Source organism: Nerophis ophidion, linkage group LG18, assembly GCF_033978795.1.
Source record: "Nerophis ophidion isolate RoL-2023_Sa linkage group LG18, RoL_Noph_v1.0, whole genome shotgun sequence".
NCBI classification, from domain to species: domain Eukaryota; kingdom Metazoa; phylum Chordata; class Actinopteri; order Syngnathiformes; family Syngnathidae; genus Nerophis; species Nerophis ophidion.
This window is the reverse complement of record NC_084628.1, coordinates 14,853,148-14,869,659: the sequence shown is the minus strand read 5'-3', so window position 1 is coordinate 14,869,659 and position 16,512 is coordinate 14,853,148. Positions and strand designations below refer to the sequence as shown.

Sequence of the window (16,512 nt, the reverse complement as noted above, 5' to 3'; positions counted from 1 at the left end):
TTCATAGCTTCATCCATTCTCAAGTACGAAGTAATTAACTTGTGAGCAGCAAACAGCCATATGATGTTAATAACCACATAAAGGAACGAAGAATCCTTTTAAAGACATCGCAAACATTCACTACTGCTGGAGGAAAAAAAAAAAAAAGACATTTGGCTGCCTTGAGAAAATCAAAAAACAAATAGAATCCCTACAATTTATCTGGAGTGAGACGGCTTCGATACGACCGCTGGAACACTTGAGGCAACCTCAATTACAGTTTGCACGGGCTCCCTTGTAGAATCTGATATCGCCAAAATGCACAAATGAAAGAAGATAAGTGGTTATTTTATGCAAAGTAAGTCAAATGTGAACTTGGCTGTGGTTCTAAATATGCCTCATCAGCAGTACTGTGTTTGAAGCGCTGAGCTCCAACTCAAAGATAACACTTCAGAAACAAGTGCAGGAGCAACAGAGTACGTGTAACCTCATCAAACAATGTCGATACCTGTGATTGTCAAATTTTTGGTTCTGATAAGCAAATGGGACTTATTACATTATGTTTGATCATTCATGGTATATATATATATATAGATATATATATATATACACAGTATGTACACACACACACACACACATACATACATATACACTATATATATATATATATATATATATATATATATATATACATATATATATATATATACATACATACATATACACACACCTGTAGATGTACACACACTGATATTATGGATACATCACTGTTATCTATAAATCACATTAAATTAGGGTCTTGTATAGCGGTGTCCCTATACAACTGTTTCCCTTCAGATTCGATATTGGAGCACTGCGTATTGGCTAATACTGATACAATATCAGCACAAATGACACATACTTTTATTTTGTAGCGTGGAATGTTAGAAAATGATTGATCAAGTGAAATGACTCAAAAAAAACAAAAAAAAACAACAGTAGGTATGAAAAACACTAACCAAACTATTATTGACTTTAACTGAGATTTTGCTGTCTTTAAGTCGAAGTGAAGTGGTATATGATTTTTTGGCGGCACCTGGTGGCCACAACATTCATGAAGTCAAGATCACGGCGCAGTAAGTTGAATGATACGGACACGTATCATTCAAAGTTCTTTGGCTATTTTTAAAACCCTTCTTAAAACTCGTTTTTATTCACTGGCTTTTAACCCAGCATGAGACTTTAAACTGTTTATAATTTTTGCAACTGTTTTTAACTTGTTAACTGCTTTTTATCCCAAAAAATTGTTCTTAAGGTAATTTGTATTTGCTTTTTCAATGTGTGTTTTACTTATTATTTCAAATGTTATTTTTTAATCAGTCCTTTTCCTCTATTTCTTTGTCGTGTACAACCCTCTGTTCTTCAACTGTGGTTGTTTTTAAAGGGCTTTATAAATAAAGTTGGCATGGTATGGTACGTTTGTTACTGAATACTTTCTAATATGCTTTTTGCCACAGAGGCTTTGTATGTACAAAAGTATTAGTAATACGCAATTATGCTTATTTGATAATTGTTTATATTGACAATAGTGCTTCTTTAGGGTGCAATATTGTTTAATCAAAGACACGTATTGCCTACGTCTAGCTTGTGGGCTATTGTATGCTTAGCTGTTGTGTAGCGGTTAGCTCCTAGGAGCCTATAGCCTACCATCTTTACCTTTTTTTTTTTAATGACATCACTAAAAAAGGCGAAATGGCCAACGTTGTGTACTTATTGGAGGACAGTTGGATATTGACTGGCCGTCCAGCTTTGCAGAATTGGATACACTGCAGGACTATTTGTATAGTAGCACTTATATAATTTTTTTTAGATGCAAACCGGTTGGACAAGCGGTAAAAAATGATCGAATGGATGGATGAATATAATCCAAAACTTGTTTTTTGCTGATAATGCCACCAATTGCTGGGTTGCATGTCGTCACGTCCGTTTTTTTTTTCTTCGTAGCTTAATTCATGATGGTCAAGCAGCTGGAGCGTAGCATTAAAACAAGTGAGAGTAAGTGCAGAGTTTGAGCAGAAAATGATGTATTGCTGTTTTGTTCTTGGGTATTTCAATTGTTCAAATAGAGGGATAGAAAATAGCTTTTATAGAGTCCCGAAAAACTGGTTCTTAAAGTTAATAAAGTCAGGGAAAAAACAAAATTCCGTTGAAGGAAATGGCTCTTAAAAATAACACTTTCATCATTTTGTGGAATGCAATCAGACCCCTTGTGGCTACAGAAATTACTTTGTAAAATGTTTGTTTGAACATTTGATTTGTTTAAAAACCTTTCGGTGATGCAATCCAGTTTATTCTCTACTATATTAGTGTTTGAGAGCAGAACTAAAACGTAAGAAAAGGACAAGAGATCGCATTAGCTTGTGTTCTTTTGTGGCTGTTATGCCTAAATATAACGACTAAGACCTGCTTGTGCAAATAAACTAACGTCATGCTAAGGCCTAGTAAGAAATATTGTGATCTCTTGTAGGCTCAACACCATTTACTGAATATTGATATCGCAAGCCAAAAATTGCTGAACAACAGGGACATTTATAGCTAAATAATGAGACAAAACATGAACTTTACACCATAAAAACGGCACACATGAATTGTAGATAAAACTACAATTTGTAGCAAAAATCAACTGCAAACAAATGTATACTTTTTCTCATTAGCGTCACGATCACAGCAGCACGGCATTCATTATGTCAATCAAATACGTTAGTTAGCGATGCATGAATAAGTCCAACTTTGTCTTTCACCGTCCATCCGTCCATTTTTTAACCGCTTGTTAGAGCAGAGGTCCTCAGTTATATGTGTCCAAAGACCGGAATTTTTCACGACACTCTAAGAACCATTATAGCGTTAAAAAAGTAGCCCAGTTGCGGTTCGGCATCGTGAAATGTTTGTGTGTTCAAAGATGCGGAGGACAGCAGGCAGCTTGCAGGTAAGATGAGTATGTAATCAAATCACAACGCAAATATAAAGTAGAGCTCTTAGTCAAAGCGTGGTCAAACTTAGCATAGTATCAAACTCTACATCAACAATATGATTTCCCTGAGTAGCTGGACAGGACAAAAAAAAGACAAAAAAAAGTGATGGCAGCAGGTGGGGACACTGATCAACAAAACTAAAGCTGGTGTGTTAGCTCAAACGCTCATAGCAATGGGAACGTAAGCCAAGGAGAGAAGAAGTGCCGGCAATATACCTACTGATAGCGTTTTTCAGCCACTGTGCCGCGGCACACTAATGTGCCGTGAGATATTGTCTGGTGTGCCATGGGATATTATGCAACTTCACCTAATAGGTCGAAAATATATTTTTTGCATATCAATAATTATAATCTGCAAATATTATTGTCTAGTGTCTGCGCAGTATAAAGCTTGACAGGGTAACCATGTAGTACTCCATATCAGTAAATGGCTTTGTAGAAGTCGGAACGCGTCGAGGATGGTTTGTCGTGATCCCAATATGCAGAGCACAGCGGTAGATAGTGTGCAGGTAAAAAAGGTAAGTAATGCTTCAACCAAAAATGAAGAAAAGACAAAGGAAAAGGCACTGAAACATAGGGATGGCTATGCAAAACAAAAGTAAAACTGAACTGGCCACAAAGTAAACAAAAGCAGAATGCTGGACGACAGCAAAGACCTACAGCGTGGTCCACAAAGTACAACCGTGCATGAGATGACAATCAACAACGTCTCCCCAAAAGAAGGATAGCGTCCGCACAACTGAAATAGTCTTGTTTGCCAATACAAAGCAGGTCAGGCGATAGCTCTACAGGAAAACACCAACAAAAACAGAAAGAGTCACCAAAATAACAGCGCAAGACAGGAACTAAAGCACTACACACAGGAAAACACCAACAAACTCAAAATAAGGCACAACAACCTGGTGGAGTTTCATTTTTTAACCTTTTCTGAAAAGGAAAAAAAAATGTGCCTTGGCTTAAAAAAAAGGTTGAAAAACACTGTACTAATACTAATACCTACAAAACATAGAGCAGACTAATAACCAAAACAACCTAGGTCACAGGTCATAACAGCCATCTTCTTAACCACTTTACCAACATATTGAAACAACAACAATTCAAACGATAATGGCCAACCTGCAGTCCATTCTTAGAGTAATACATATCGAGCAGAGGCCAAAAGAATCCTAATTTGGATTTGTGTCAGATTGTACACATTAAAAGACGCTGCCTGTGTGTAACGTTATGCATGCTAACAGAGTTTACCCAAACGTGCACGTTCACTCAGGAGGCATTAAAGGCCTACTGAAACCCACTACTACCGACCAAGCTGTCTGATAGTTTATATATCAATGATGAAATATTAACATTGCAACACATGCCAATACGGCCTTTTTAGTTTACTAAATTGCGTGACGTCACGGACTGTCAGGAAATATTAGCGCAGCGCACTACTAGCGACTAAAAGTCATCTCTTTTCATCGCACAATTAAACAGTATTCTGGACATCTGTGTTGCTGAATCTTTTGTAATTTGTTCAATTAATAATGGGGACTATAAAGAAAATTGCTGTTGGTGGAAAGCGGTGCATTTCAGCTGTCTTTAGCACCGAGAAACAGCCGGTGTTTTTTTGTTTTTAACACAGAGCGGTCAAGTAAACATGTTTTCTCTACGTCAACCAGCATGTTTTTGGATGGTAAAAATTGTGATATTTATCTTACCGGAGACATCATTGGATTATTCGTCCTCCTGCAGTAGCTGTTTAAAAGGCAGCTGTGAGCTTGGCTCCTCGGCTTCTCTCTGAGACACCGCCTGTTCACCGCAGCCATCCGACCTCGAGGTATCAATCAATCTATCAATGTTTGCTTATATAGCCCTAAATCACTAGTGTCTCAAAGGGCTGCACAAACCACTTCAACATCCTCGGTAGGCCCACATAAGGGCAAGGAAAACTCACACCCAGTGGGACATCGGTGACAATGATGACCCAGTGGGACGTCGGTGACAAAAAAAGACTATAAGAACCTTGGAGAGGACGAAAGCAATGGATGTCGAGCAGGTCTAACATGATACTGTGAAAGTTCAATCCATAGTGGATCCAACCCAGCCGCGAGAGTCCAGTCCAAAGCGGATCCAACACAGCAGCGAGAGTCCCGTCCACAGCAGAACACCATCACAAGCGGAGACGGATCAGCAGTGCAAGGATGTCCCCAGCCGATACACAGGCAAGCGGTCATGTCTTTATAATCTCACTAAAACACTATTAAAACAATAAGCAGATAAGGGATCTTCCAGAATTATCCTACCAAATGTGTCTAATTACATCTGAAACGCTCACACTGCCACCGCCCGGAGACATCGCTTTTTATTTTATTTTTATTTTTTTCTAGTCCTTTGCTATCAATATCATCATCCACAAATCTTTCATCCTCGCTCAAATTAATGGGGAAATTGTAGTTTTCTCGGTCTGAATAGCTCTTGCCGCTGGAGGCTCCCATTAAAAACAATGTGAGGACGTGAGGAGCCCCCACCCTTGTGACTTCATCGTCTGCGACTTTCGGCAAAGGCAAAGCTTTTTTATCAGCACCAAAAGTTGCGAACTTTATCGTCTATGTTCTCTACTAAATCCTTTCAGCAAAAATATGGCGATATGGTGAAATGATAAAGTATGATGGATAGAATGGACCTGCTATCCCCATTTAAATAAGAAAATCTCATTTAAGTAGGCCTTTAAGACAGATACAAACGGTTCAAAGAGGCATACTGTAGTGCTGCTGGTGTGCTGCAACCCCTCCTTGTGGCCTTTTCTCATAGTGTCACCAAAGCAGTAGTCAAACTCACCCTTCTTTGTTTACTGTGAACTTTGCCCACTCTGTGATTTGTAAAAAGGCAGCAGAATGTTGTAATACATTTGGGTTAATATGGTGGAGCTGGAGGAGCATTAGGGCGGGTTGGAGTTTGTTTGCTCTAATCAATCAGGGCAGTAGGGAAGGCGGAGCAGATTACTCTGTTCTCATTACGCAGACAAATCATACGCGCTGGGTAATATATGGCACCACATCGGGGCTATTTTTCAGGCAGTACCACACCACTGTAAATACTTTGCCATAGGAGCTACATATTTTCTTTTCAGAAGGCAAATTGTTTTATTTTGAAAATAACAGCTCATCTAGACTCAAGCGGAATGTTAGCAATATGGGCTGTCACGAAAAAAAAAAAAAAAAAAGGTACATTTCAATATTCTGTGTTCCAACACAGAGTCGCAGATATCAGAGTGACAGGCGGACGTAATTGTGTTGGCTGTGGCATTCTTCACCGAGTAAATAATGATAGCTTTTTGTTTCGGAAGAACAAGCATTGTGTTTGTCTCTCTGTGTTGCTAAGAGGCTTAAGAATGTTAAATTTAGTCAGGCAAAGGAAGACTGGACCTGTCAGGAGCTGTGCTACACCACGCCTCAGCACAGGAATTAGTCACTGGAGAAGGAAAAAAAAATAAACAGTGTTCTTTCCCTCCTTCAAATTGTTGAAATGAGGATATATGTCCGCCCACTTGAACAGTCTTTTCTTAACCAAGAAAGCAGCCCAAAATATCTCTCAGCTCTGGTCCGTATAGGCAGCGGCGGTACTCAGCTGCAATACACTTTTCCACCACTTGTGGCAGTAATGGCAATATCAAACAAACAGAAGAAGTCTGGAGGTAAAGTCAAAGAAGTTTACAAAGCGCAAAAATTATGACTAAATCTGTATTTTCATTTAAACTTAAATTTGATTGCGCTTATTTAAGAAAAAATATATTACCGTATTTTTCGGATTATAAAACACAGTTTTTTTCGAATTTGATGAAATTATTTACACATTACTGTAAAATATAGGGGCGTACAGATAGAAGAGGAAGCGGCGCATTGTCTACTTTTGGAGTTGGCAGAGTTCTTTGGAAGCGGCATCGAGGAAGAAGATTTCATTGGATTTATCGATTAGGAGTGACAGATTGTTTGGTAAACGTATAGCATGTTCTATATGTTATAGTTATTTGAATGACTCTTACCAAAAGATGTTACGTTAACATACAAGGCACCTTCTCAGTTGGTTATTTATGCGTCATATAACGTACACTTATTCAGCCTGTTGTTCACTATTCTTTATTTTAAAATGCCTTTCAAATGTCTATTCTTGGTGTTGGATTTTATCAAATAAATTTCCCCAAAAAGTGTGACTTATACTCTAGTGCGACTTTCCTTCGTTATTTTGCATTTTCGGCCGGTGCGACTTATACTCCGGAGCGACTTGTAATCCGAAAATTACGGTATTATCATTCATCTAATTAAAATGTATTTAGTTTAGCACTGCATAATTGTATGTACAATATTTTTTAATCGTTTGTGTGAGTCCCTTCTTTTGCAATATAATTGATTATACTTGAAACACAATTGAAACGTATCAAGGCCTAGGTCAGGCTGATTACAAATCAATTCAATTGATGCGTTTTGGTTTTATATTATTTCACAAGGTTTGTTATACTGTAAGTAAGTTAGATACAAATATTGAATACAGTTAAAAAGTTAAAGTACCAATGATTATCACATACACACACTAGGTGTGGGGAAATTATATCCACTGCATTTGACCCGTCACCCTCACCCCCTGAGAGGTGAGGGGATCAGAGAGCAGCAGCGGTGGCCGCGCCCGGGAATAATTTTTGGTGATTTAACCCCCAATTCCAATATTACCAGTGGTTAACTTCTTTTTACAATTGCATGACTTAACGTCCTTCAGACGCATTTGTGACACAAACACCCTTTGCATTACACCGTCAATGTTTTTCATACACACATTTACTGAACACATTTGGTGCCACCTGTTAGGTGTTAATACACCAGAGAATGAGAAGATGTAGCAAGAGGGATCAGTGTTGCCAACTTACCGACTTTGTCGTTATATTTAGAGAATATTCTGATTTCTTGTGCTGTCCTCACAACACGTGGCTGCTTGTTTTTAGGCACCCAGCGATCCGACAAAGAAAAACTCCGACTTGCTTTTCTTGCTTCAGTGAAACTTTCAATAACATACATATGCATGTATGAAGTAGTAACTGTAACATATAAAAATGTATACAATTACAATCCACAAGTGTACAAATGACACTGTATGCTAACACAAATAGCTAGTCAAAGCACACAGGCTATAAATGTAGCCTAACAGCTAATAAAATATCACCAAATCTACAAACGTATTCCAAACAACATTTAAGGATCTTGTTTTAAATTTTTTTTTTTTTACACGTAATACTCGAAGACGAAATGTCCCAAGTTTGATGAGTTTTATCAGACTTCATTTTTGCCTTGGTGCTAGCTTGTGGGTCTCAGAGACCAAAAACAGAGGATTGTCTTTATCCGAGAAGAGCACCCACAATGCTGTCACCAAACTGATCCTTCAAAATAAGATGTCTCACTCTCTCTAACTTTGTATCCATTGCTGTTTAACAACACATGGTGATGTATTTATTTGCCTATTAATCCACTGTCTTTGACCACAACAACATGCCACCTATAAAAAAATGTTTTTCGAATAAACTACTGAAGAAAAATATAGCAACTTTCTTTTTTTAGATGAAATTAAAGAGCGTATTGCTCTTCTCCACGAGCAGCGGGTGACGCTATAAGCCCCTCCCCCATCTAAAAACACAAACAGGGGGGTTCACCATGTTTGTTTAGCAACAAAATAAAAGCTCATTTGTATTTCCAAACATAATTTAAGTTAAAGTACCCGTGATTGTCACACACACACTAGTTGTGGCGAAATTATAGCCCTTGATGTTATTCAGTCACTTTTTTGCAAATGCGACATAGCTAATTAAGACAATTTGACAGACTGCCAGTTTTACCCGCACAATTACCAGCGATTAAAATTTTTTAGGGTCACTAGCCACACAAATACATTTTGCATCACGCCCTTGCCCTTTAAATAACAACTGAGTGTGTTTACATTTGACTAACAATGGGGGTTAACTACTTTTTGCACTGTTATTGTCAGGAACCTGCATGGCTGCGGTAGTTGTGACACCAAGATGCAGGAAAACAGGAAAGTGACGAGCAGGTATGAGACTTAAAACATACTCACAAACATAAAAATCGCAGTCCTGCATGCAAACGGTCCAAATATAATCAATCCTTGAGCACTGAGGAACATGCGAGGCAGGCAACGGCAACCAGGTGTGCCCGGCTGCCAATCAGGGACAGGTGAGGGGAACGAGCGCTCAGGGAGAAATGCAGGAAATGCAACAAAAATAAGAGCACCGACAGGAAATAAACACCACACAAGGAAACACAAACAGAAGTGAAGTGACAGATGGTCACAGTTATTAATCAAATCAATGATTTTCAAACTGTGATTACGTGTACCACTAGAGATACCTGGATTCCATCTAGTGGTACGCCAAAGTATTTTAAAAGTAGGGAGGTTTATTTTCCTACATTCAAACACAATTCTACTGTACAAACTGTGTGTATTCTTACAGTGGCCAAACATATTAGATATACAAACCCTGTTTCCATATGAGTTGGAAAATTGAGTTAGATGTAAATATAAACAGAATACAATGATTTGCGAATCCTTTTCAACCCATATTCAATTGAATGCACTAAAAAGACAAGATATTTGATGTTCAAACTCATTAACTTTTATTTTTTTTTTTTTTTCGCAAATAATAATTAACTGAGAATTTTATGGCTGAAACACGTGCCAAAGTAGTTGGGAAAGGGCATGTTCACCACTGTGTTACATCACCTTTTTTTTTAACAACACTCAATAAACATTTGGGAACTGAGGAAACTAATTGTTGAAGCTTTGAAAAAGGAATTCTTTCCCATTCTTGTTTTATGTGGAGCTTCAGTCGTTCAACAGACTGAAGCTCCACATAAAACAATACATGGATGATACAGCAGAGGATTGGGAGAATGTCATGTGGTCAGATGAAACCAAAATAGAACTTTTTGGTATAAACTCAACTCGTCGTGTTTGGAGGAAGAAGAATACTCAGTCGCATCCCAAGAACACCACACCTACTGTAAAGCATGGGGGTGGAAACATCATGCTTTGGGGCTGTTTTTCTGCTAAGGGGACAGGACGATTGATCCGTGTTAAGGAAAGAATGAATGGGGCCATGTATCGTGAGATTTTGAGCCAAAACCTCCTTCCTTAAGTGAGAGGTTTGAATGGTTGACCAAATACTTATTTTCCACCATAATATACAAATAAATTATTTAAATTCCTACAATGTGAATTCCTGGATTTTTTTTGCACATTCTGTCTCTCACAGTTGAAGTGTACCTATGATGAAAATTACAGACCGCTGTCATTATCTTAAGTGGGAGAACTTGCACAATTGGTAGCTGACTAAATACTTTTTTGCCCCACTGTATTTTTAACCCATTTAGGTGAAATTACATAATCTCCCACGGCACACTCAACAATATCTCACGGTGCACAGTGGTTGAAAAACACTTTACTACGCTACTGTTTTTTAACGGTCATTATGGTGGTACTTGGAGAGCCAAGTTACTTCTGAGCTGGTACTTAGTGAATAATGTTCGAGAACCACTGGTATGCGACAATGAACAGCTAAGTAATCCATAGCTCGGTTTAAAAGAAGGATGCTGAAAGTCACCTCAGTGTGCGACGTTGGGTACCATCTCAAAGGGGTGCGTCTCTTTTCAAACACCTAAGACCTCCCCACCTGCTGACAACTTGAAGTGGAAGGTTCCATCCTGCACGTGTGCTGTAGGAGAGCCTAATCGTCGGCCTAGAAGAGGCCGAGCTTCCTAATCCGCACATTCCTACTGCTAATTTAGCAACGTGGACATTTGCAGGCAGAGGTGCAGCAAGTAAACGGCGTTCATCACCTGCTCAAATGACATTAAGCCGTGTCCATCATCACATCTTCCTCTCTTTGATGTCAAAATGCAAAGCCTTCTCCATGTTTGGAAGAAAAAAGCTGCACCTCCGTGTGTTCCTAATGTGTGTTTAAGTATTTGTCCGCATGCTTGTCAGTTCATGACAGTGTCCCCCACCCGAGCGTCCCCCCAACAGTCAGGCAGCGTGAGCAGGAGGCAACCGTGGAGGAAGGAAGCTTGTCAGAACTGTCTCACCGGCTGATGCTAATATGGCAATGCTAAGCTGGCACTGGGGCTTAAGCAGCTTACAAAGTACGTCGGAATGAACTTGATGATGCCACAACAGTTTTGCCAGACTTTTTAAATCCTAGAGAGTGCCAATGAACATCCCACATCGTGCTGGCCTCGTGACAACACTGCCTTGCTAGTAGGAGTGTAATGGTACATGTATTAGCAACCGTTTCTTCTGCTGCGGTACAGACGGACGCGCACCCAGATCCAACGATAGAGGTGGGGGGGAAATAATCAATTTTTAGATGCATCACAATTATCAAATCGATGAGTAAACATAAATAATCGATCAATGTATATTTATTGTGAATAAAGTCATGCAGACAGTTCTAAAATTTGGGTGATTGCAGCGAGCCACCTCACCGAGAGATCCGACCAGCTCCTTTACAAACCCCGTTTCCATATGAGTTGGGAATTTGTGTTAGATGTAAAAATAAACAGAATACAATGATTTGCAAATCCTTTTCAACCCATATTCAATTCAATGCACTACAAAGACAAGATATTTGATGTTCAAACTCATAAATATTTTTTTTTTGCAAATATTATTTCACTTAGAATTTCATGGCTGCAACACGTGCCAAAGTAGTTGGGAAAGGGCATGTTCACCACTGTGTTACATCACCTTTTCTTTTAATAACACTCGATAAACGTTTGGGAACTGAGGAAACTAATTGTTGAAGCTTTGAAAGTGGAATTATTTCCCATTCTTGTTTTATGTAGAGCTTTAGTCGTTCAACATTTCGGGGTCTCCGCTGTCGTATTTTACGCTTCATAATGCGCCACACATTTTCAATGGGAGACAGGTCTGAACTGCAGGCGGGCCAGGAAAGTACCCACACTCTTTTTTTACAAAGCCACGATGTTGTAACACGTGCTGAATGTGGCTTGGCATTGTCTTGCTGAAATAAACAGGGGCGTCAATGAAAAAGACGGCGCTTAGATGGCAGCATATGTTTTTCCAAAACCTGTATGTACCTTTGAGCATTAATGGTGCCTTCACAGATGTGTAAGTTACCCATGCCTTGGGCACTAATCCACCCCCATACCATCAAAGATGCTGGCTTTTGAACTTTGTATCAATAACAGCCTGGATGGTTCGCTTCCCCTTTGGTCCGGATGACACCATGTCAAATATTTCCAAAAACAATTTGAAATGTGGACCCGTCAGACCACAGAACACTTTTCCACTTTGCATCAGTCCATCTTAGATGATCTCGGGCCCAAAGAAGCCAGCCGCTTTTTGTGATGTTGTTGATAAATGGCTTTCGCTTTACATAGTAGAGCTTTAACTTGCACTTACAGATATAGCAACGAACTGTATTTAGTGACAGTGGTTTTCTGAAGTGTTCCTGAGCCCATGTGGTGATATCCTTAAGCGATTGATGTCGGTTTCTGGTACAGTGCCGTCTGAGGGATCAAAGGTCACGGTCATTCAATGTTGGTTTCTGGCCATGCTGCTTATGTGGAGTGATTTCTCCAAATTCTCTGAACCTTTTGATGATATTATAGACCGTAGATGTTGAAATCCATAAATTTCTTGCAATTGCACTTTGAGAAACGTTGCTTTTAAACTGTTTGACTATTTGCTCACGCTGTTGTGGACAAAAGGGAGTACCTCGCCCCATCCTTTCTTGTGATAGACTAAGCTTATTTTGGGAAGTTGTTTTTATACCCAATCATGGCACCCACCTGTTACCAATTGGCCTGCACACCTGTGGGATGTTCCCTGTAAGTGTTTGATGAGCATTCCCAAACTTTATCAGTATTTATTCCTACCTTTCGCAACTTCTTTGTCACGTGGTGCTCGCATCAAATTCTAAAGTTAGTGATTATTTGCAAAAAAAAAAAAACGTTTATCAGTTTGAACATCAAATATGTTGTCTTTGTAGCATATTCAACTGAATATGGGTTGAAAATAATTTGCAAATCATTGTTTTCCGTTTATATTTACATCTAACACAATTACCCAACTCATATGGAAACAGTGTTTGTATTATGGGGCAACATTTCCATTAATTAATCAATTAAACTGTTTTAAATGCACTGTTTGCAAGTAGTGTTGTCCGGATACCAATATTTTGGTCCCAGTACTGGTACCAAAATTATTTCGATACTTTTCTCAATAAAGGTGACCACAAAAAATGCATTATTGGCTTTATCTTAACAAAAAACCTTAGGGTACATTAAACATATGATTCTTATTGTAAGTTTGTCCTTAAATAAAATAGTGAACATTCCGAACACTTTGTGTTTTAGTAGTAAGTAAACAAACACAATCTTCTAATTAGTCTGCTGACATATGCAGTAACATATTGTGTCATATATTATTCTATTATTTTGCCAACATTATGAAGGACAAGTGGTAGAAAATGGATTATTCATCTACTTGTTCATTTATTGTTGATATCTGCTTACTTTCTCTTTTAACATGTTCTATTTACACTTCTGTTAAAATGTAATAATCACATATTCTTCTGTTGTTTGATACTTATCATATATTGGTCATATTCAAAGTCCTCATGTGTCCAGGGACGTATTTACAGAGTTTATAAACATAATATACATTTAAAAAAAAAAAAGAAGATGTTGTAATGCCAAAAAATATTGACGTAATCATAGTAGTATCGATTAGATACGCTTCTGTACTTGGTATCATTACAGTGGATGTTATGTTTGTTTACAATGTCACGCTGGTGAGCTAACATGTGTCGTGAAACATGTTTAGCTAGTCCTCGTCCTGCAGGGATGATACTTGTAAAAAACGTACTTAATTTGTCACCACGGAGGCGAGGATTAGTGATTAAGAAGTAGCTAAAACACTTCAGACTGCGGCTGGACTTCAGTCGTTAGCTAGCCAGCTATGTCTTAATGCACGTCTTCCTTAGGGCGTTTTAGGGTTATAACTTCACCTTCATCGTTAGTTTTTAAGCCAAAGAACGTCCGTTCTCCCTTTTATGTCTACACACTGTGTCTGTTTGTAAGTATTCCGTGATTGTGCACTGCGGAAAATGCTTGTCTGCTCATAAACCGACAACAGGGGGGTGGCGGACCAGTACTTTTTAGAGGTGGTATAGTACCATATATGATTCATTAGTATCGCGGTACTATACTAATACTGGTATACCCGACAACTCTAGTTGCAAGTGATAAATGCTTATTTAGTGAAACAAAAATAAATCTAAAACTTCATCAATATACATATCGTAATGATCCCAGGAATGTAGGCTCGTACAACTTCTTCGTTTTTCTTGTCTTTATTGCACAAGATGTAATACAACCACACTCTAACCCTTTTCCCGGCAAAACTCGAACACACACTTCCTATCAACAACGTCACTTCTCTAACACTCCCGGAAGTCCCGCCCCCCCAGGCGAAGTCATTGGCTAACACCCTGTAGCCAGCCGCTACAATATATTGACGATGCATCAATAATGGATTTTTAATTGAATTGTAGCCCCTTAATCGTAGATACACTGCAGGGCTGCTTTTAAAATGCCCATAAAAAGTGGTACATGTCCCCTGCTTGAAAACATGGCAAGAGTGCATGAATGTGCAGTAAATGATGGAGTGTCTCCGCATTTCTTTACAATTGCACATGCAGTCTTATTAAACTGCACGCAATACGCTATTTAAAAGAATTGCACTGGCTGGTTTCCGCGTGGTGTTTGGGTCTTTGTAAATAATGCTTTTACTGTGCAATGTGAAATTGTCTCCAGTGTTCTGTGAGTGATATCAGCAGGCTGATGCAGACCAATCCATAGCTTAGAGCTAAAAGTGGGCATTCCAAAATGTACTGAAACTCACCAGAAAACCTAAAATTAGCTGTATTTGACCTGTAAATATATTTTTATATCCAGAACTAAGAAATAAGTGCCTATGTTGTCAGAAGGGTCCTTTAACCAGAGAACTGTAAAGACGGCATATTGATACACACCTATTATCTACCTCTAAATATATGAGAAGTATATTTTGGACAACCCTCAATGCACAAATGCTCTGATTTGATTGACTGCTTTAATTGCCTGCTTCATCTCCTTGCCAATTGAAGTCTGCAGGAAATCAATAGTCATCTGGATCATAGCAAATCCCTCAATTAACTCGGGGGAACAAGTGTGAAAAATCAAGCCTATATCACACTTTCTGTGTAGTCTCTTATCTCCTGCTGGGGGATAATAAAAGAGCCGCGCAGTGCGGAATCAAACGCCAAAGAGCTGATCAATAGGAATTGGCAAACACGAGGAAACAAGCGGCGCTGCTACTTGCCGCCCTGTAAATCTAAAAAGTCTGCTGCTTCTGCATAGAATCCCTATTAAAGCTATCAATCTGGCCAACGGCCCTCATAGTTAGGGTGAAATGTAATTCCCGGTGTTACACACAGTATGGAGAACGCCACATGTCCATCACTCGGATGTCAGTCTGGGCAGCGGGAGCTGATGTTTTATTGTTTAAGCGTTATGATTCTATGGATTTTCTGTCACAGTGTCAGCTACCAGCCTCGACCTGGAGATCGACCTTGTCAGATCGCGGGATCAAGAGCCCCGCCCCCGGAGTACGTGGCCCCTTTGTTGTCACCACTATCTGTCTTCAAGTCGCCCACACTTTCACCCAAATTTCCCCTGCAACGATAATACCCCCCAATAACAGGCCTAATCCCAACATGCTGCGCCGCTCAATTACAGTCCTTCGGAGGATGGGATTAGGAGGAGAGGTGGTGGCGAGAGGGGAGGGTGTTGGAATTGGGGGTGGTGGTGGAGGGTGTTGGGGGTTTTACTGTCATGAAAGGCTGCAGATGAAGAGACAGGCATAGCAGCAGTGGGTAAATCCCAAATAGCCTGTCACCAGCCGACAGCGCACTGGAGCGTGCACAGCGCAGACTGGCAGGCCGGGTTGAGCCGGACTAGGGGGAACGGGGAGGGGATGGCAAGGGTTGGCCAATTCCACTCTGGTACAAACAGAGGAAGTTGAAAAAAAATAAAAATAAAAAAACAGCGGGTGACACAGACACAAGAGAGTGGGGATCGGGTCATGATTCCTCTGCGATTCCGGAGGGTCTGACAGGGCGGAGGGAGTCAGTCAGTGAAAGCTTTGAAATCAGGCGACAGAGCTTATATCTCCTCATAACGCTGCGCTGGCATTTTCGGCATCGCAGCCCGAACACGCCTTCCCTCCCTTCATTATCCCTCAAGTTGAGGATGTTGAGTGAGATGAGAGCTAATCAGCAAGCCGTCAGAAGCTGCAGCAATCTCAGACCGTGCAGCCAAGTGACACGTTTTGGCTTTACAGAGCTCGCCATGGTTTTTCTTCAACTACAGTAGGTCGCAAATCATCAGGATCCATGCAGACTTCCTCACGGCACGCAA

The 16,512-nt window shown here is 39.7% G+C and overlaps 1 protein-coding gene across 10 annotated transcripts in view; it reads right to left on the bottom strand.

Annotated features, from left to right (window-relative positions):
- robo2 (roundabout, axon guidance receptor, homolog 2 (Drosophila)) overlaps window positions 1–16,512 on the bottom strand; it is a 1,004,723-nt gene that overhangs the window by 659,126 nt on the left and 329,085 nt on the right. For 7 of the 10 annotated variants that reach the window (XM_061877314.1, XM_061877320.1, XM_061877318.1 and 4 more), the window contains exons 1-2: window positions 9,086–9,266; window positions 7,890–8,057 (exon numbers count right to left, since the gene is read on the bottom strand). The exons of 2 other annotated variants lie outside the window; for them this stretch is intronic. In XM_061877314.1, coding sequence (XP_061733298.1) covers window positions 7,890–8,057; window positions 9,086–9,110 — 193 coding nt within the window. In that variant the 5' untranslated portion in view covers window positions 9,111–9,266. Of the gene's footprint in view, window positions 1–7,889; window positions 8,058–9,085; window positions 9,267–16,512 lie in introns of those variants that run through there. One more of the 10 variants, XM_061877324.1, reaches the window with a different exon arrangement.